Below are 20004 nucleotides of genomic sequence, written 5' to 3' on the forward strand. Positions count from 1 at the left end.
GGCCCAAAACTGAACACAGTATTCGAGGTGCGGCCTCACCAGTGCCGAGTACAGGGGCACGATCACTTCCCTGCTCCTGCTGGCCACACTATTTCTGATACAGGCCAGGATGCCATTGGCCTTCTTGGCCACCTGGGCACACTGCCGGCTCATGTTCAGCCGGCTGTTGCCCAGCACCCCCAGGTCCTTTTCCGCCAGGCAGCTTTCCAGCCACTCTTCCCCAAGCCTGTAGCGCTGCATGGGGTTGTTGTGGCCGAAGTGCGGGACCCGGCACTTGGCCTTGTTGAATCTCATCCAGTTGGCCTCGACCCATCGATCCAGCCTGTCCAGGTCCCTCTGCAGAGCCTTCCTACCCTCGAGCAGATCAACACTGCCGCCCAAGTTGGTGTCATCTGCAAACTTACTGAGGGTGCACTCGATCTCCTCGTCCAGATCATTGATAAAGATATTGAACAAGACCGGCCCCAATACTGAGCCCTGGGGAACACCGCTCGTGACCAGCCACCAACTGGATTTAACTCCATTCAACCATGAATGAGCGTGGGCGGGCACAGCTTCGGGTTCCCAACAAGCCCCGTAATTAGGACTTGCTGCAAATTCTCTGGAGGTTTGAGCTCTGCACCCTCACCACCCCAAAGCCTTTCATGTGACAAGGTCCCGGTGTAGAAGCTGTATTTTAATTGCCAGTGTGTAGCGTGTGTGACGCAGGAGCTGTCAGCTGGCCACCTGTGACAGCGGGGAATGAGAAAGAGCTTTGTTTTTCCTCTTCCAGGGAAGTGTCCTCCCTTGCAGATGCTCTGCAGAACAGCTTTGCAGTGCTTATCTCCTATTTAAGACTTCAAAGTAGGGCATGATGCAGGTTAAGGTGGGGCCCAGACATTGTACTGGTCAACTGCCTGAGTTGTGCTCCATCCAAAAGCCATCAGGACTGGAAATTGCCTAGAGTGAGACAGAGATTTGCTCCGCTGTTATACAGAGCTTTCTATTTTCCATGAAGTTCAGTGTTGAAGATTTAGCCTTTCTATTTCCATCAGAATGACATTTTTTATTGGTTCTCAAACTGAAGAAACAACAAATTCTGCATCCTCTCTGGAGCACAGTCTTGTTAATGTTCTTTGAAACATGACATGTGTCGTGGCCGTCAAACTGCAATGATCCCATTTCTTCTGAAATGAGAAAAACATGTCACTTTTGGCTCTAAGTAATACAAAGGGAGAGTCATATTTTAGATAGGAGCTGCATGGCTGCCAAAGATGAAAGAAAAATGTTATTACTTTTGGAAATTTCATAATTACAGTTAATGATAATTTAATGAAATGACATTGTCTTCACCACTATCACTAATGAAATGTTTGAGAGTGATAAAACAGATCTTGTTAAATAGAGCGAGAGTCTTGAGTGGAATAGCTTTGTGACAGCAGCCTGCATGCACAAGTCTTGAATTCCTGTTTTTTTGTTACAGTAGTTTTAAAAAGAAGATAAAATGAAGGCCACATGGCAAATAATGCACACATGAAGTATTTAAAGGCCTTCCATTAAGCAAACAATACTGAACTCCTGAATAACATGCTGATGACTGAGTACTGCTCCTTAGAAATGCTAACCCTTAAGTAAAACACTTTCCTTGTTTTATTTTGCAGACAAACCAGAGAACAAGAAACCCCGCCTGACTTTTTTTATTTCTCAGACTATGAAAGACATAATGCAGAAATAGCAGCATTTCATTTGGACAGGCAAGTAAAACGGATTTGCATTAAAAGAAAAGTGGAAATATTGTGATAAGTTTCTGCACTTGGCCAGCCCTGTAACTGAATTACTTTTTAGAAAGGGGAAAATGGAACAAAGGTGGGCAAACGCCATAAATGAAATGGCAGATGATGAAAGGGTAGATTAATTATTAGGAAATGCGACTTGCTCTGGGAATAAGAAACCTGACAATAATTCTCAAAAAGAAAGAGAAATTATATTGAAGAGAAGCCGATAAATGAATTTCCCTTGTGATCCTGAAGTGCATATGGAGAGGACCCATCTCCCGGGGAATATGTAGCATAAATGTGACGGGAGTCTGGCTCACCCCAATTAGCTCCAGGGCATGCAAATCCGAGTGAGACGTGGGGAATCGTGCGAGTATTCGAGAGGAATAATTGAGATGGGGATGGAGTTCCAGTTTCACAGCAAAAAGCTGGGGCCATCCCATATCAGGACCGTATTTAGGCCACAAGTTAGTAGGAAGGAGAGGGCACTGATGGTCATCCCAGGCTCCTGATAGCTGAAGGTGTCCCCGCAGGCAGAGTTAGTGCAGGGTGTGGTGGATACCCCAAGGCTCGGAATGGACTGCAGCCCTTCAGCCTGTCCAGATTAGGAGCAGGAATTAATAATTAGTGAGGACCTATTAACAATATGGCTAGAAACCATGGCATTTCACAGGCTGAGTTAGAACTGAAACATCTTTCACACCCTGAAGTGCTGAGAAACATCCTTCAAAAGCTTGAAGCTTTGGGGCCACAACTTACTTGGGGGTACGTGTAGTATTGCTGCCTTCTGGGTTGATGGTTAGGATGAGGGAACCTATCAGTGGGTGGCACAGGGTAGATTTGCCATTGAGAGCCATCCTGGTCAGATCCTTCAAGGATCTTCTATGTTTTATTGTTGACCTTGGTGTTGATCCCTTCTGCTTTATATTTTATATTGCCATTTTAAGCAGATGGTGCTGTAGGAAAAAACATTAATGGAGTTCCTGCAGGGAGGTATGTTAAATATCCACACACTAAGCAGAAAAAGCAGTTGCTACCCAGTGTAGAAAATCTTATCAGCAGACAGTGGACATAAAAATCCCACCTGTGGGGAGGCTTTGTATTGGGACTTTGGTCTTTTGCTGTATCTAATAGCAATGCTTTGGAGGGAGTTTTTAATGATCTACAAAGGCGGGGGAGTTTGAGGTAGAGAAGGGCTCTTCACCCAGCCTTTGCCCGTGGGAAAAGTTTTAGCCTCAGGGAGATTGTTTAGGTTGGTGTAAGGGTATTAAAACAGAGAGGAGCAGAAGCAAATAAATCAAACAAATATTAAGACTGTCAGGAAAAAAAAATCACTAGTTTTTAGATCTATTAGATGGTGTTTATGGAAGAAAGAAGCTGAAATCCCATTCTTCAAGTCACTTAAAGAATTGGTGGGCAAAATGCATGTTATAACAATCCTGAAGTAGCATAAAGTTAAAATTAAGTTTCTGCTGTCTCTTATTTCTGGAATTCTTGATTTCTTTTCATGGAACAATGTGTTCCCATACTCTTCTGTATTTTGCATCTGCTCCATACTATGCAGGCAAGTCAGAGCTGATCATATTCAGGACATATTTTGTAATATATTATACAAAGGATTATCCAGTTTAAAGTTGATGGGCTTTTTACTCCTTAAAGACCACAGATAAATGTGCCTTCAGTGTGTAATGAACCTTCCTAAAACCTATCACTTATTATATTTTAATCCTTTACATAAACTACCTCTTTTCTTTCTCTTCCAGGATCCTGGATTTCCGTCGTGTGCCACCAGTTGCAGGTAGATTGGTTAACATGACGAGAGAAATACGAGATGTTACTCGTGACAAGAAACTGTGGAGAACGTTTTTCATCTCACCAGGTAATCTTGGAAATAACACTATATTCTTTCTATTCTGCCGAACATGTACTTAAGGGAACAATGTGTAGATTGCTTAATAGCTCAGATATTTCTAATAGAACTGTCTTCTAGACCTTTGAATAAAAATAAATGTGGAGACATAGCCTACAGAGAAGACTTTATTGTTTTGAATTTAGTGCCTTTTCCCCTTGACAAATTATCCGCAGAGACAGGCTTTTATGTTCACAAAAGCAATGTATTCAACAAATGTTTTATGTAGAGTAATTTCTAAAGCTATTTCTTCTGTTGCTCTCAGTTTACCCAAAACCTTATTACTTAGCCCATTAGTTATTTAGACTTTTTTTTCTACTGCAATGTGATTCATCACTTCTGTTGGTCAGATGCATTTATTTCTCGATTTTGACTGGAGGACCAAAACCTAATTTTCTCAGAGTCATGAACCTCAGTTTTTGTTACAACAGGAGTCTGAAAAAAATCAAGCAAATAGATGTGTAACATATCCTGCTTCCAGCTCAAATTCTCCTCTGGGTAGAGGCCAGAGTAGAAGTGACCTGAATTGTTCCCAGTCCTCGTTCTTGTTTTCAGGGCTGACCCCAAGAACTGATACCACTCTCTATTTCCATTACTCTTCACTCTTTCACAACGTCTGGCGGCCCCAGACAAGGATGGAGCTCCACAGGGTGGGAATTTACAAACACAGGGTAAAACCATGCCCTGCTCACCAGAATATACATCTAGAATAGGTAAAGATGGGCAAAGGGTGGGAGAAAGTGGTATCATCTCTGCTTAGCATCCGGGATGCTGAGTGGAGAAATTAAGGCTCTGAGTTAAGGCACAAAAATACATACTTAAGTATGTTCTTGGAGAAAGAATATATAGGGAAATATCCAATTGAGAGCATGTAGCTATGTTCCAGTGAGCTTAACTCATATTATTTCAGCTGCGTGCAAACGTGCTTTGCTGAACTTGGGCTGTGTAACAGGCAATCTGGAGCAGAAATCTCGGGAGAGCTCTCCCTTGCTCTGTGTGTGATTGGCCAGAAGCTGTTTATCCCAGATCCCTAAAGTCAAGATCCAAAGACTTAATTACAGTTTCTCCCAACGTAACTGTGATTTATTGCTGTTAGCTAGAAACCAGAGCCCTGTCATTGCAGAGCTTTCTCTCTTAAAATGTTTATCACACTTTTGTGATCACCAATAAAGTCATTATTATGGCTGTTACTTTTAGCTTAATATTTATGTTCAGCTCTGCAGGACACACAGTTGAGCAGACAGTTATTTATTCCAGTAATTTCACTTGTAAAATACGTTACATAATTAGAAGAGGTTTCATCTTACCCTGTGTTATGAGCGCTCCAATTTTACATGTGCAGTCAGGGTGACAGCGGTGACAGTACGTGGTGACAGTACATGGTGACAGCGTTCACCAAACCTGATGTGCAGACATTTCTGTGTGCTAGGCACTTGTATCTCAGTCACTTTCTCTCCCTCTCTGTCTCTGTCTCTCTACATTTTTTGTTTTGCTTGATTTTTTTGTAGGCAAACAATCACACACAAAAGATGGCAACAAAATCTTGTGGCTGTTTATGTGCACATTTGAAATATAAGCCATTTTATTCCCATTTTAGAAAGTAAGACACAGATTAGTAGTTTTGCTTGCTTTTTAGTCTTCCCAGGTTATATATCAAGGCTTAGGGGTGAACTTGAGTGATTTCTGAGAATTACAAAACTATACTCAAGTACTGAGCAGCTTACAGCAGCAATGCAGAGTTAAGGCTGCCGGTTCGGATGAAGATCTTTATCGTGTCATTATGAAATTCCAGACATCCAGGGGATGATCCAAGCATAATCCTTTGTTCATATTTATTTAGAGGCCTCAGATAAATTCAATTAAAATATTTGATTAACTATGAATCAGGCTTTTCTGGAGAATAAATACTTAAGCAATTAATTTTTCTTTCCATTTTACATTTCCTAAATCAATATACTTTGCTTAAATCATGTTGGTTACTTGTTAGAGTTCTTCCCTACAAGTCCTCAGTTTAATTAGTTGGATTCTCATTAACATATGCCCAACCTCCATCTTGTATTTCATACTGACCTTAAAAGTCAGGCATTAATTAATGCTTAATGAAAAAGTAATAAAGGTCCTAAATTAAGCATTTAGAAAGAAATTCACAAACCTAGCAGGCAGCTCAAGCAGCAGATTGAGGGCAAAAAAGGGAAAAGAGGAGGGTGCTGGGATGAGCCCTGTGGCCTGGGGAGTTGAGGGTAGAGAGGGACCAGGAGCCTGCGGAAGACTGGAAGAGGCTGACTTGCCCCCTCTGGCAGATGAGGGGCAGCAAATTCAGTTTGTTTTGAGGGAGAATGGCTTACAAAGCTGAGAAATTGTGGTGTCACGTAAAGATACTTGCAAGAACCAGTCTGTGCACCTGCATTAAGCTATCGAGGCCCCTCTGGGACTCCCCTTCAGGTGCCTGTGTCTCTGCATCTCCATCCCCAGCAGTGCTCAGCAACAATTAACAGTCATGGAGACACATTGTGTCTGCTGGCAATGTATCCCTCTCCATGCACCCATATACATCTGTTAAAATTAAACAAGCACTAAATGTAATTGATTTTATACAAATTTCCTCCCCTCAGGCTGGGACACCACTGTTTGCAGTGGAAACCCTCAGAGGGTTGATGATGATATTGATGATACTCATCAATACACCGTATTATTCCCTGGACCAGAGCGGGGATGTGTTGGAAGAAACCTCGCTGCATTTCCACGCCTGGGCCATCTCACTTGTCCCATCAGGCATGAAAATCAGGGCCTTTTACTGCCAGGAAGCTGCAGGCAGTTGTAGCTTCAGAGCACACTGCAGAGTGGCATCCCATCTTCCATTGGAAAGTGGAAAGGGCTGCGAGCAGACAGGTCAGTCAATGCATTAGGCTGCATTCAGAGAGAAAGCAGATTGCAAAAAGTGCACTTCCAGGCAGCTTGGACTAAACATGAGAAATGGAATTAGGTCAGTAATTATTTAAATTAATTTTACATCCTTTGCAGTAGGGCAGACTGCAGTAGCCCTGCTACTCTTACAAATGAATGGTAATTTGCTAGGGAAAAAGAGACATATTAATGATGTCAGTCTTCGTTTTGGAAGTAATTGAGGCAGCAGCTTAAAGAAATCAATGTTACACAGCTAGTAAGCACTATGTTTTTGTTCATATTAACCAATTCCAAGGGATTATGGATTTTTTTTTCCCCTCTCAGCAAACAATAGCAATTCTGAATTAGCTATTATTTTGAGCAGGTAAAAGAAAGCTCTTTTCATGCATTGCTTTAGTAAATGTTCAGGATTCTTTCCAGTACTCCAGTTGCACAGACTTGCTAAATGTCCTCCATTAACAGTCATGCAAATCTCAATAAAAGATTGCTCTGCCAAGCAATTTGCTTTAAGGTATCTCCACTTGTTCCTTTTCTTCCTGAGAAGAATTATTGTTCAGCTATCAGGATGACGCACAGAAAATGTGCAGACAAGTACACAGACACTCTGGTTCTTAATTGTTGTGATTAGTTGGAGTTTCGATCACCAGACCATGATTTTTGCATGGATTTCATTATGAATTGTATCCATTCATCCTCAGATAATGAAAATCAGACATTTGCAACACTGCTCAGGATTCTCTTGCCTCTCTAGTGCTTTGGGGAAACAATTTTGGTTTTTAATGAAGAAGGAGTTTGCATGTTGCAAATTCCCAGCATTTGAACATTTCAGCATGTATAAACATCCCCCCCCTTTGTGGTTTGCCAGCACTGCTGCCGTTTCCATTTCTACCCACTCTGCAGGAACACAAATTCCTGGCGGTCGCTTCTTTTGCAGGTGTACTTAGGGATGGGGGTCTGTACAGAAACACCTGTATCGTATGAGAGAGGAACATATGGGCTGGGCGCACTCCAATTAGACCTCATCTCCCCCTTCCCTCTGAATTTTGCCTTCGAAAGGCCAAACCCTGCTCTTAGCGTGGGATTGCCAGTGAAGCATTGGGCTTGTGTCTCTAGCTGGAATTTCACCCTCAGTCTGCTGTGCAGAATGTGGGTCACCTAGTTAGATTTCAAAGAGGCTTGATACTGCACCTTGAAGTCTTAAATGAGAACTGTGTTTTTCTATATTTGGTACCTCTTTTTTTTCTACGTTTTTAAGAAGCCTTATAAATGAATGTTTCCCCAGATAATTCAGGCTGCTTCATCTCACTGCCTCTATATAAGAACTAGGGTAGACATATCAAGATGTCTACTCTGTATCAATCAAAGCAGTTAATTTCTTTAATAGTAACTTGAGATACAGCATCCTTTCACCTCCACTACCCCCAGAAATCGGACAGGAACCGTGGAGAGTAAGTACCACAGGTCTGAGCCCACAGGGAGAATAACAGCTGGCAGAAAAATCTTTGCCATTGAAAGTAACTTCTCACCGAGAACTACACTTGTGGTTTTACCACAAGTTTGCTGTCTTAATGACAGGACGCATCCTACCATCACTCGGAGGACTGGACTCCCTTTGCAGGCGATGGGGGCTCTGTGGGAAAATCAATACCTGGTGGAGCCTAGCAGGAGCGGGGATGAATGGCCCGGCGTGGTGCAGGCAGAAGACATGCTAGCTGTGTCACTCTGCAGCAGCGAATGCCATCGCTGCCATAGCCCCCGAGCTTTCCTGAAGATTTATCTGGATACGAATGTGTGATTACTGTCAAATGATCAGTCCCAGTTGCTTTCGTTGACAATACAGAGCAGGGTTTCATTGTTCCCAAAGTTAAATTCAGAAGCAAACTATTAAACAGTATTTATCTTCCCACTGTGCAAAGTGCTGTGTTTAATATAATTACTTATTTGAAAGGTCAGATTTACATAGTGAGCAGCAGAGGCTGCGATAGCGCGGGAGGGGCATTGCTGGCCCTTTTGCTCTTTACAAAACAGTTACGGCGGCAGATAACCGAGCATCAGCTTCCCGCTGCCAGGTGGAAGTCAGGTCATAGAAACCCTGGAAGATAAATTGTCTTAGGCGATCAAGATAAATCTGCATGGGTTCCCTCCCTCCACAGACGAGCAGGTGATGCTGACACAGCTGAATTGAAGCACAAGCCCCACTGCAGCTTCAAATCGGTGGAAACATAAACCCTCGCTGCAGCACAGGGGAGAGCCCCACCTTCCCACCGAGGCAGCCAGCACCCGGGAAATACGGGATCTCTTTCTATCTCCTAACTCTTCTGTGCTAGCCTGCAGCAAGCAGCATCCGTATGTGATTTCTTGTAAATCATCCCTTGTGGCAGCCTGGAACCCCTTGAAATATTTTGTCTGCAATAACTTCTTTTAAGGGTATAAGTCACAGCTGTTTTTCCCCAGTTTTTATTGGCTGAGAATATCCCAACCTTCCTAACAGCCCAGTATGATCCTCCCGTTTGCAGGCCATCTGCAGCTGGCATTGCTGCCCACAGGTGCTTGAAGAACTCTTCACTTTCATCATGAATTAGTTATGGAAGAGGTTCATAGGGAGGCATGAAGCCCTCCTGGTTTTGCCAGGATGATCAAAGGCGAAGTTGAGGCACCTGCGTTAGCCCTGCAAAAGCTGTGCCAAGACCATGCTGCAACAGTGTTTTTGAAAAGGAAACCCGTGAGAGGTTGTAGACTGCAGGGCAGCACGCCCAGGGCTTGCGTTAGGTTGGGTTTATCTAGAGGTTGACTTTACACTTGATTTTAGACTAATGAAATGAGTAAGTCTGAAGAAGGGCCACTGAGATGGTCCTGGAGCTGGTGCATCTGGTGTACAAGGAGAAGCTGAGGGTTTCAGATTTTTTTAACCTGGAGAAGCTGGCCTGAAGGTGTAGCTTGGACCAGAGGCCTCCAGAGTCCCTTCCAACCCATGTTTCCCTAACTGTGATTGCTCTTTTCCCATGCAATTTGTAAAAAGGTTTCCAAAACTTCACTCTCATAGATATGGCATATTACTGCATTGCTTAAAAGGAAAAATGAGTGGGGGTTCTGTTTAGAAGTTCATAGGCATATCGTGTGGTGAGCAGTGCCAAGACTTGTGCTGGGGTTCATAGGAAATAGCCAAGCCAAGTGGCTTATTGGCCAAGGACATGGTCACTTCTTAGCTCATGGGAAGTCTCAAACTACTGTTCCTTTAATTAAAATGTTAAGAGACTAAGTATGCCTTGTATGTAAGAAAAAGCTTTTAAAATAATTTTTAAGAAAGGATATTCTGCATGGTAAAACACTTTAAATTACAAAATTAAAAGTATAGACATGCTGAGTGCTCCCTTCCTTCCTTTTGTAATTTCTGTTCTTCATTTTCTCTTCCCTGAAGTACTTTTCTTCCAGTAATTGTCAACGAGGTTTTTGACCACAGGGTAAATATTTCTGGACTGAGTCAGGATATATTTAACTGGTATGAGCCAACCCTGTGAATGTAAATATACAGTTCGGGTTGGAGTAGTTCCTGAGCACAGATAGATGGGTGGTCCTTATGAGTCAGTCACAGCAGAGGGATTCAAAAAGGCTGTGTCCAGAGTAAAGTAATCACAACTTAATGGACAAATCTGAAGGCCGTCAATAGAGGCTTGGAAATGAAGAGCTGTGACAAACTGTCAAGTAGTACACATCAGCCTTATAGTCCAATTATTTGGTGTAATTCCATGGTTAGCAGTCTGTCCCAGATAATACGGTTAATTAATACAATCAAAAACATCACGAGCCCTTATTGCTTTTCCACATTCTCCTTCTCCTTCCCCAGTCGCAGCTCCTTGCCCTGTTTCTCCCTCCCTCCGGTTATCTCTGTAGCACTGGGGCCGGTATTGCTCCCTGTCCTCTTGACTCATCGTCTCCCTTGCCTCACCCACCAGCAGTGTACCACCTCCACCGGGTGCTTTGCCGGACGTCGGTTGGATCTGGACTGGGGGGATGTCACAGCAATGTGCAGGGCAGTGTGCTGCAGAGCATCGCTGCAATGAAGACCCACCAGCTTACCTATCCGAGCCACGGTGTCATCTGTGGCAGGCAGAAAATCACTTCCCTCTGTTCACCGGCCCTTCCTGCCTCATTTATACTGATCCTGCCCAAAGGGAGGGTAGCTCAGAAGCGATATTTGAATTTAGAGGCCTTGTGGGGAATTAGGAAGCAATGTGACTTCTCAGCTTCATGCATTACCATAAGGAAAGGGCACAGTCTTCCTCTAATGACATTTTATGTGCATAAAGCAATGTCAAAAGAATTGTAGCACACTAACAAGAAGATCAGCATTGTGCTCCTATTCTTGTTCATAGTCCAGCATTGGTGGGGTTTGGGGATGAGCTGCTCTCCCCCACCTCAAGTGAATTCATGTGGGAAGGGGGTTCTTGAAAAGAGGTGGGTGTTCCCATTGGTACAGAAACATGTGGTGGCAGCTTTGGGGAGGTTTTAAGGTAACACACGCTCCAAAACAGGCTGCAGGTTCATTTTCTGTGGTTGTTGGAGTAATGTGATATGTGCAGGAAGAAATTTGTGTTTGGGATGTGTGGTGACAGAGTTACATCTGCGCTATTTCCACCTTCCACACACACCCCCACATGAGTCTTCATGGTAAATAATTCTCCGTAGTAAAACTGCCAGTTCTTCTCATACCAGCAAGTAAATGAATGAAATGTTGTTGTCTGTTCTTAAAGAAACGAGCCAAGATTTTGAAAAGTGACTTAATTTTGGGCACGTGCCACTTGTTCAGCTGTGGGATTTGGGGTTCCAGCCTGGGGTAAGAAATATATCCCAAAGGATGTATAAGTCTGGGAAAATGAAAGGAGAAGGGAAAGGATTAAAAAAAAAAATAAATTGTGTTTCTGGAATATAAATAGACTGGAAATAGTCACAGAGAACTCAGCATAGGGTGTGATCCCCACCACTGAAATGAATGTCTTTCTAGTGGTTTCAGTGGAAGAAAACTATGCGCGGTAATGGGGTTTTGGGTCTGAGATTTATTTCTGCTCGTGTTCTTTCACATACATCAGTGTTTTTATGAATTCTTGAACACTAATTTAAGGGTAGGTTTTAAAACTCTTTTCCTTTATTTGCCAGCCAACAACATCTGCTTCTACGGGGAATGCTCCTACTACTGCTCAACTGAGCATGCCTTGTGTGGAAAACCAGATCAGATCGAAGGGTCTCTGGCTGCTTTCCTACCTGATTTGTCTTTAGCTAAAAGGAAAACCTGGAGAAACCCTTGGAGACGTTCCTACCACAAGCGCAAGAAAGCAGAGTGAGTAGTGGTGAGCAAAGGGTTCGCCAGCTGCAAAGGGCGATAGGAAAATAAAACACTGCTGCAGTTACTGCCCTTGCCTGATCTAAAGCATTGAGGCTTGGGAGAGCATCTGCATTTCTTCAGTGGGTCCAGCTCCTGGGAAGGGACAGAGTACTTACACTTGCAAGGAGCTCCAGCTTATGGTCCTGAACCTGAAAGGACCTTCAATGGCATAATTCCCTCGTGGGACAGATACCTCCAGTGGCTTTGACAGGATGCAACAGGACCTGTCTAAGCCCTATCAGAGGGAGAAAGATTCACTGCTGTCAGCAGCCCTAAACAAGTCTCAGATGTTTTCATCATATGACTGATGGTGCAGCTGGTCTCCTAAATCTTGAAGCTATTAGCCAGGTAGTTTTCAATCTTGTGATTTTCTTCCTTTTTCATCAGTCACAAACTTTATCGGTTGCCTGCATTACTGGAAGCAGCCTGAAGAATTTGCTGCCTCTACCTGCCCCTGCCCTCAATCAAACGTGATACAACTAGATCTTTGCAAATAACATTATTTTTTTTTAATACTCAGTAAGCTTTGTATGTCACATAAAATACCAAAATATTGGCTTTTCCAGATGGGAAGTTGATCCAGATTATTGCGAAGAGGTTAAACAAACACCCCCGTATGACAGTGGGACCAGAATTCTGGATATAATGGATATGACAGTTTTTGATTTCCTAATGGGTATGTTTCATCTCTGTCAAAAATTAAATGCAACATTTAATTAGAATAAGAACCATTTCTTTCTACACCGCTCTGCATAGCTCAGCAGTTTGCTAAAGTGTGGTTGAAGCTGTTTTTACTATATGTGCCATTCTAGATGATTATGAGAAAATGCAGATTTACATGGTTATGTATTCCCATCAGTGCAGATTAAAGGAACAAAGATGTCCAGAAATGCAGAGTGAAGATGAACGCAGGTCAGGCTAGTCTCCTTCACAACAGTTAAGGGCTTCACAGTTTGCTTTAGTGAGTGCTTTACTATTGCAATGTATGGCTCCTGGATGCACATGCAAGGACTGTTCACTATTGGCACACAGTTTTCAACCTGCAGTAGTATTCACTGCTGCTTGCTCCATAAACTGTCAGAGGGGGGGAAAAAAAGAGGTGTTGCTTTGTCACAAAGGCAACAGTCGTATGTATCAGGAAGTTTTTTTCTGTTTATGTAACCTGATTGGAATAAAATAATTATTAACAAGCAGGTAATAGTGACCTATTCCAAGCCTACTCAGTGGTTAACACTGAGACATTCTCATATGAAACCTGTTCTGCTGCAGCTAATAGACCTGTAAGGTGCCAACATACATACTTGATCCTCAGACACATGCCAGCATGGACATATCCTCTGCCATTGCCACTACTGAGATTTCTGCAATAGGCTGCAGCAGGAGAGGCCAAATCACAGCTCAGGAGCCATATGTGGCATCTATAAGTGGCTCAAGACCCCCGCCATGAAGACAAAATTCATAGCTCGGTACCAGTGCTCCACATATTTGCCTTAAAAAGCAGATCACGCATCTGCCTGTCATGGGTGCCCAAAGAGAGCTGTTCAGCTGTGCCATTGCAGTAGCACCCTGATCCATATGTTAGAGCCATAATATCATTTTGACTTTCCAGGCAGCCAGAAATTTGGACAAAGGTCTCGTTAGAGGAAAAACAGGATGTCTGGTCGTGGTTCAAAAAGTTTAACACAATATTAGCAAAGTCATATGCATTAACATCCCTGCTTGAAGGATGAATTTTCCCCTCCCTAAGCTAAGCCTCGCAACCGGCCTGCGTACCATGGCTGCTTTGTACACCGTACTGACCCAGGGCTGGAGGAGTAGGGCTTGTTTTAACCAATGAAGCTCTGCTGGCTTAGGACATAGCTACCTCACGGATGACCAGGCTCTCTGAGTGTTGTGGTTTAACCTCAGCTGGCAACTGAGCACCCCCCAGCCACTCGCTCACTCCCCCCCCTCCCCGGTGGGATGGGGAGAGAATTGGAAGAGTAAAAGTGAGAAAACTTGTGGGTTGAGATAAAAACAGTTTAATAATTGAAATAAAATAAAATAATAATAATAATAATAGAATATACAAAGCAAGTGATGCACAATGCAATTGCTCACCACCTGACGACCGATGCCCAGCCAGTCCCCGAGCAGCAGCCCCCCCGGCCAGCTTTCCCCCAGTTTATGCACTGAGCATGATGTCCCATGGTATGGAATGTCCCTTTGGCCAGTTGGGGTCAGCTGTCCTGGCCGTGCCCCCTCCCAGCTTCTTGTGCACCTCCAGCCTTCTCAGTCGGTAGAGCATGGGAAGCTGAAAAGTCCTTGACTAGTGTAAGCACTGCTTAGCAACAACTAAAACATCGGTGTGTTATCAACATTATTCTCATCCTAAATCCAAAACACAGCACTGTACCAGCTACCAGGAAGAAAATTAACTCTATCCCAGTCAAAACCAGGACACCGAGCAGTTGAGATGCCATTGTATTTGAGAGGGATTTCCTTGGCGCACCTTAGGAGGGGTTGCTGGAGGGTGGGAAGGTTCGTTTTGTCTCCCGATGGGTCCTCTAGAGCTTAAGTGTAAAAGCTACAGAGAGCTTGAAAAGCTCCCAGAGGCACAACAACCCATCTTCCAGTACTGCACACTTTGGGCTTTCCACAGTAAAAGCAAATGAGCTCAGTAGACCCATTGCTTTCTCTGCCTTACACAGCTGTCGTGTTTGGGGAGCGCTGGGCTTCTCGCTGAACCGTAGCTTTTGTATTGCCCTGACCTGCAGGCTCAGCAGCAAGCCAGAGTGAGAACGGTCTTTATTTCTTTTTATTCCATAGGTAACATGGATCGACATCACTACGAAACCTTTGAGAAGTTTGGAAATGAAACATTTATTATCCACTTAGATAATGGAAGAGGGTAAAGACCTTTAATACTCTTGCTGGGGAAAAAAAAAGAAAAAAGTTAGTCTTTAAAACAGCCTTTGTCATGTTCTTGCTCTTATCTTTAAATAGGTTTGGAAAATATTCCCATGACGAACTTTCCATATTGGTGCCTTTAAACCAGTGCTGCAGGTATGTTTCACCTCCGGAGCTGTTTCCCATTTTATACAGTTGTTTCCACTAACAGGACTGAAATGTTCAAGTGAATCTTGTATTGCATACCATGGAGAGGAGATGTTATGATCCTGCCCAGGGAGCCTGACGTGAGCTAGCCCTGACCGTTGGCACTAACACGTTAAGTGCTTTGTTGAGATCAGGAGCGTGGCTGTGAGCTGTTGTCAGAGAGGCTTTATTAAGACAAAATACGCATCCCATGGATGTCAAGTGGCAAAACTTCCCCCAGCTTGTTCAAGTGTTTCACAACGGCTTTCCACAGTGCCCATGGCCAGGATTTTCAGAGAGGACAGGTGACATTTAGAGTTTCAGGTCTGCATGGCTGGGACACAGGGTGAGCTCTGTGTCTGCGGAGGCTCTGGGCATCCCTGCAGGGGGAGCTAGCGGGAGCCTCCGCTGCCACCACCAACATCCCAGCTCAATGCCACAAGCATCACACGTGTCAGTGCCAGGATTGACATGACCCCATGAATGCTGCACCAGATCCAGTCAGTGCCTTACCCAGCCAAGGAACATGAAGGCTGTCTGCACTTGACCGTAGAGCTGTGCTCCAAAACCTCTCCACCTTTAAGGGCTCCCAAAGATCACTGGCCAGGTGACAACACCAGCTGCTCATTAGGACTGTGGCAGTGCCTGCTTCTCATCATTTCAGATCACATAATAAGGTTTTTACGCTGTTATCACTATGCTGACTATAAGCCTTTTAGCCCCATCAGGATCAATAGTGATGAAAATACTGATTTGCATTTTTTTTTTCTCCTTTTTCTCTTAGAATAAGGAAGTCTACCTATCTGCGATTACAGTTGTTAGCCAAGGAGGAATACAAACTCAGTCTCTTGATGAAGGAATCTTTACTAAAAGATAAAATAGCTCCCATTCTCTACCAGCCTCACTTGGAGGCGATGGACAGGCGACTGCGGATTGTCCTCAAGGCTGTTAGTGACTGTATAGAAAAGGATGGTTATGACAATGTGGTTGAAAATGACTTTAACACTGATGTTAACACTGTTACGACTGAGAGGTAGTGAAATCGCAAGACTACGTTTTTACCAGCCAAGTAAAGAAGATTCAAAGAGGAAAGGAAAAAAAAAAGTCTTGCAAAAGACTGTATGTGCCACTTTGTGAATTCAGTGAATTCAGAAATGAGATATAATTGTTCCCAAAGTAGGTAAAGTGTAGACTCTGCAAAGGCTTAGTTCATTAAGAAAAATAAGTCTAATGTGATGCTTTTCATTAGTTCCTAAAGAGAGATTATGAAAAGATTCAGAAAATACTCAGATCATTGACAGACAACAGTCTGATAGCAAAACACCTCCTGTCCTTTTTGTATAGAAAGGAGGCCTTTACTTAATATTTTGTATTTATATATGGTATATCTATGAAACCCCAGACCTACCTACCAAATTGAACTAAGAGGGCATAGTTTTGTGACTCACACTTTATTTGTGGTGACAGTCCACTTAGTATTTTGTGTTAACCCTTTAAGTGCTCTAATCCACTGTATCTTATTTAAATTGAATGCTTTTTTTCCCCAGCTACTCAGCATTTAAAGGGTTAAGGCATTATGAACTTTTAAAGGCAAAAAATCATAATTATTATTATAATAATAAATACAGTGGTTACCGGAAGGGAATTTCACTAGTTGTGCGTTGACAGGAATACTTGAATGTTGGTTTTACAAAGTGATGTAAAATGACAAGTTGTACTATTTGTCCATAAGAAGGTGGCAGCTCTTATCTTTCTAGACTATCATAGCTGAGCTGCTACTTTTCAACTTTGCTTTTGATAGTTTTGTGTAAATATATACATATATGGGTAAAAAGCTGCTTTCAGCAGCTCTAGGCTTACTTTTGCAGCATTTTTGTGGAATTGTTTGCAACGTGGTAAAAGTGCAATAAAGATATGGCAAAATGTGTAGCCATCGTGTCTAAATGGATTCATTTTTCACTGGAAATCTTGTTCAGAGCAAAGCTGTGTACAATAGCCAAGTATTCCAGAAGTAGTTGTTTAAATTGTCATCCCCTTTTGTAGCAACAGCAAGTCAAACTAAAGTAGGGAATTGGTGATTAATACCAATTAAAACTCTGATAAGGACCATGGTGTTGAAAGTGGCTAATCTTTCATATGAAAGTATTGTTTTGACTATTGTTTCAGCATTCCTTCTTCTTGCAATTATAGCTGTAGAAACAAGCTGTAGAGCAACACCTCTAAAAGATTATGGCTTGACACACTGCCCAGAGGATTGAGATACATCAGTTCCTCTGACTTGGGTAGCAAAAGCCCTTGCACAACCCAGAAAATCTCAGCCTAAATTATCTAGAAACATGATATTCTCAACCAAATAATTTTGAATCATGTACAGCTGAGTTCATGTAATATGTGTGGAGACTTTCAGCCCAAAAGCAAGCTATAAATTGAACAAGTGGCTGTATTTGACTTGTGAAAACATGGTGTGTTCAGAAGGAATCCCTCATTGCTCTTTTGGGTGAGGAGAGAATTTATTATGACAATATTCATCACAACTATAATTCAAAGCTGTCATTTGTTTCATTTTATGTCTCTTCTCAGGGATTTATAAACATATACTTTAAAAGCTTGTAGCCAGATAGACTAAAATGTAAGCATTTCAGCATATTAAAATTATGAATGACAGAAAGAGCTGCTGTATAGTCTCATTCACTTCTTAGGTTGATATATCATCACTAAAAATATGTCTTTTACTATTTTACTGCCCATTTCAAATTCCCATGACTCTCACATACATGGCATACGAAGACAACAGAACATCTCAGATTATACAACTGTCCATGAACTTGGAAAATTTCTGTTACCCTATGGCTTTTTTTTTTTCACTTTCCAAGACCCACCTGTGGGTCTTGCACTACAGCTCTCGCTCCCCATTGCTTTATCCTCAATGCCTGGCTGTGGTTCCCCTGCAGGTGCAGCTTTTTCTCACTATGAGATTGTGCCAGGACAGCAGACAGGAGCTATAAAATCACCTCCCTGGCACAGCTCTGCTTTCTGCTTCTGGGGTCAGGTCAGCCAGAGGCTCTGGGTCTGCAAACCTGGTTTTCTTTTGGAAAGCAACACTTGGCCGCCTCTTAGCTCATAGAGGAGCAGCTATAGCTAACAGTCTTTGTTCTTTAGAAGCTGGGTTGTAGGTCAGGAGCCTCTGGTAGGGTGGTTTAAGCTGAAGGTTTCTGCAGAAGGTTGCCTGGTGCTGTCAGGGATATAAACTTACTGTTATGAACCCAATTCTGTATTTCTATAAGCAGAATTAGTAGAGTTTCTATAGAATAATTAACTAAAGGTCACTCATCCTTGCCATATTGTAACCAGCTCTGTAGGGTCTCCAGTTTCTTTCCTTTCCTGAACTTTAATGCTTCCCCTTGCAAGCTCTGTGCTACAGTTTTCTAGACCTATAAAAATTCTTCTTGTCACCAGTCCTAAATTAGACATACAGAAAAGCTGAAGGGGAGGCTATTCTTTGGGATGAGACATGCAAGCATCTTGGAAGGAGGGAGATATTAGCTGAGAAGCTGGGAGAGGTTTCCTTTCCTCTGTGCTCTGATGAGAAATTGGAGTGAATTAACCACACCTGAGCAGTGCAAGCCTAAATACACTGCAGGGTGCTCAGGCAATGAATAACAACCGCTGAGTTCAGGTCCTTTGTGTGGCCGGAGGAGATAAGGGCACGGGATTGATCTGGGGGTTATTTCAAGAAGTGGAAGGGCTGATTAATTAAACAAGCTGTGGAGTTGCTTCTTGGTATCTACCAGGAAGCTCCGGTGTGTTTGCATTCATGCTGCCAGGTAGTTAGAGCTTTGACTCATGCTAATTTTCTAGGTGTTTGGGAAGGGAGAAGAATTATTGCCTTGTTCTGATGCTTCTTTTTTATGTGGGCAGGGGTGAGTGGGCATGACAGATGGGAAACTGGAGTGGGGAAGTGAACTTGTGGCTCTGCCTTTCAGCTTTTGGGGCTAACACAGCCTTGAGAATAGCTCTGTACAGCCCAGGGAGGGGCAAACCTCGACTTTCGGGTGCATCTGCATTGCCCCAAGACAGAGCTAGCAACTGGCCTGAATTTCTTCTCCTGAAAACCTCATGAGTTTTTGAGAGCCTTTAGGGAAAGGGTGGTGTTCTCCCAGAGTGAAATACATCCTTCTACAGGCAATAAGGGCTTTCTGAGCTGTCTCAGCAGTAGGTACCATTTGAGGGTGCTTTGCACAGGGACAGTTTGTTCTTGGGGGTTCTCGTAGGGAGGACACCATGGGTTTGATGTGCAGAGGTCATGCACTTCGGCACGCATGTGTGACAGCAGATTACCACAGTGCAAGACGATGGCTCTGAAAGGACTGTCATTGTGCATTAGGTCAGTAATCCATGAACTAAGGAGGATTAGCATGACACAGTGTAACATCTCTTTAGGAGTCCTACATATCTACCAGACAAAAAGATTCGCTCTAAGAAGATAAATAAATGTCAGAATCCAATTGGTTTGTCTCTGAATCTCAAAAATGGGTGTAGCAACAGCACCTAGGCAATAATGTACCAAGAAATCTGCAGTAGTCTATCAGGGGCATAACATGTTCAGCACAATAAATATACTATGCACAATAAATAACAGATAAAAATAGATATTATACTTCTAAAAGCACCTAATTACAACTGTATCTGGCAGCCTAGAATAGCTTACTGTGTTCTCCTGAGTAATTCAGATGAGACCTTCATTTTGTTTTGCTGTTTTTCTGTTATTTAAGTACCAAAGGAAATTCACATAAATTAAAAAACAAAACAAAAGCTCTCATTGTTGAATTAGATATCACTGTTGTGATCAGCAGTACTGGGCAGAGCCTGTGATGTATATACAAGCTGCAAGCCTGAAGGAGATTGCAGCATAAGCAGCAGCAAGAAGCATTGCGTAGGAGGAGGGAACCTGGGATTTCAGCCTGACTGTTGCCTTTGGGCGC

The 20004-nt window shown here is 43.0% G+C and overlaps 1 protein-coding gene across 1 annotated transcript in view; it reads left to right on the forward strand.

Annotated features, from left to right (window-relative positions):
* Positions 1-16949, forward strand: part of FAM20C (family with sequence similarity 20, member C) — a 62253-nt gene extending 45304 nt beyond the window's left edge. Inside the window, exons 4-10 of the mRNA XM_009320056.1 lie at positions 1641-1733; positions 3518-3633; positions 11722-11902; positions 12514-12623; positions 14756-14837; positions 14933-14992; positions 15807-16949. Of these exons, the coding sequence (XP_009318331.1) occupies positions 1641-1733; positions 3518-3633; positions 11722-11902; positions 12514-12623; positions 14756-14837; positions 14933-14992; positions 15807-16059 (895 nt within the window). The 3' untranslated portion in view covers positions 16060-16949. The remainder of the gene's footprint in view (positions 1-1640; positions 1734-3517; positions 3634-11721; positions 11903-12513; positions 12624-14755; positions 14838-14932; positions 14993-15806) is intronic.
* Positions 16950-20004: the final 3055 nt, after the last annotated feature.

Source organism: Pygoscelis adeliae, unplaced genomic scaffold (assembly GCF_000699105.1).
Source record: "Pygoscelis adeliae isolate BGI_AS28 unplaced genomic scaffold, ASM69910v1 Scaffold242, whole genome shotgun sequence".
NCBI classification, from domain to species: domain Eukaryota; kingdom Metazoa; phylum Chordata; class Aves; order Sphenisciformes; family Spheniscidae; genus Pygoscelis; species Pygoscelis adeliae.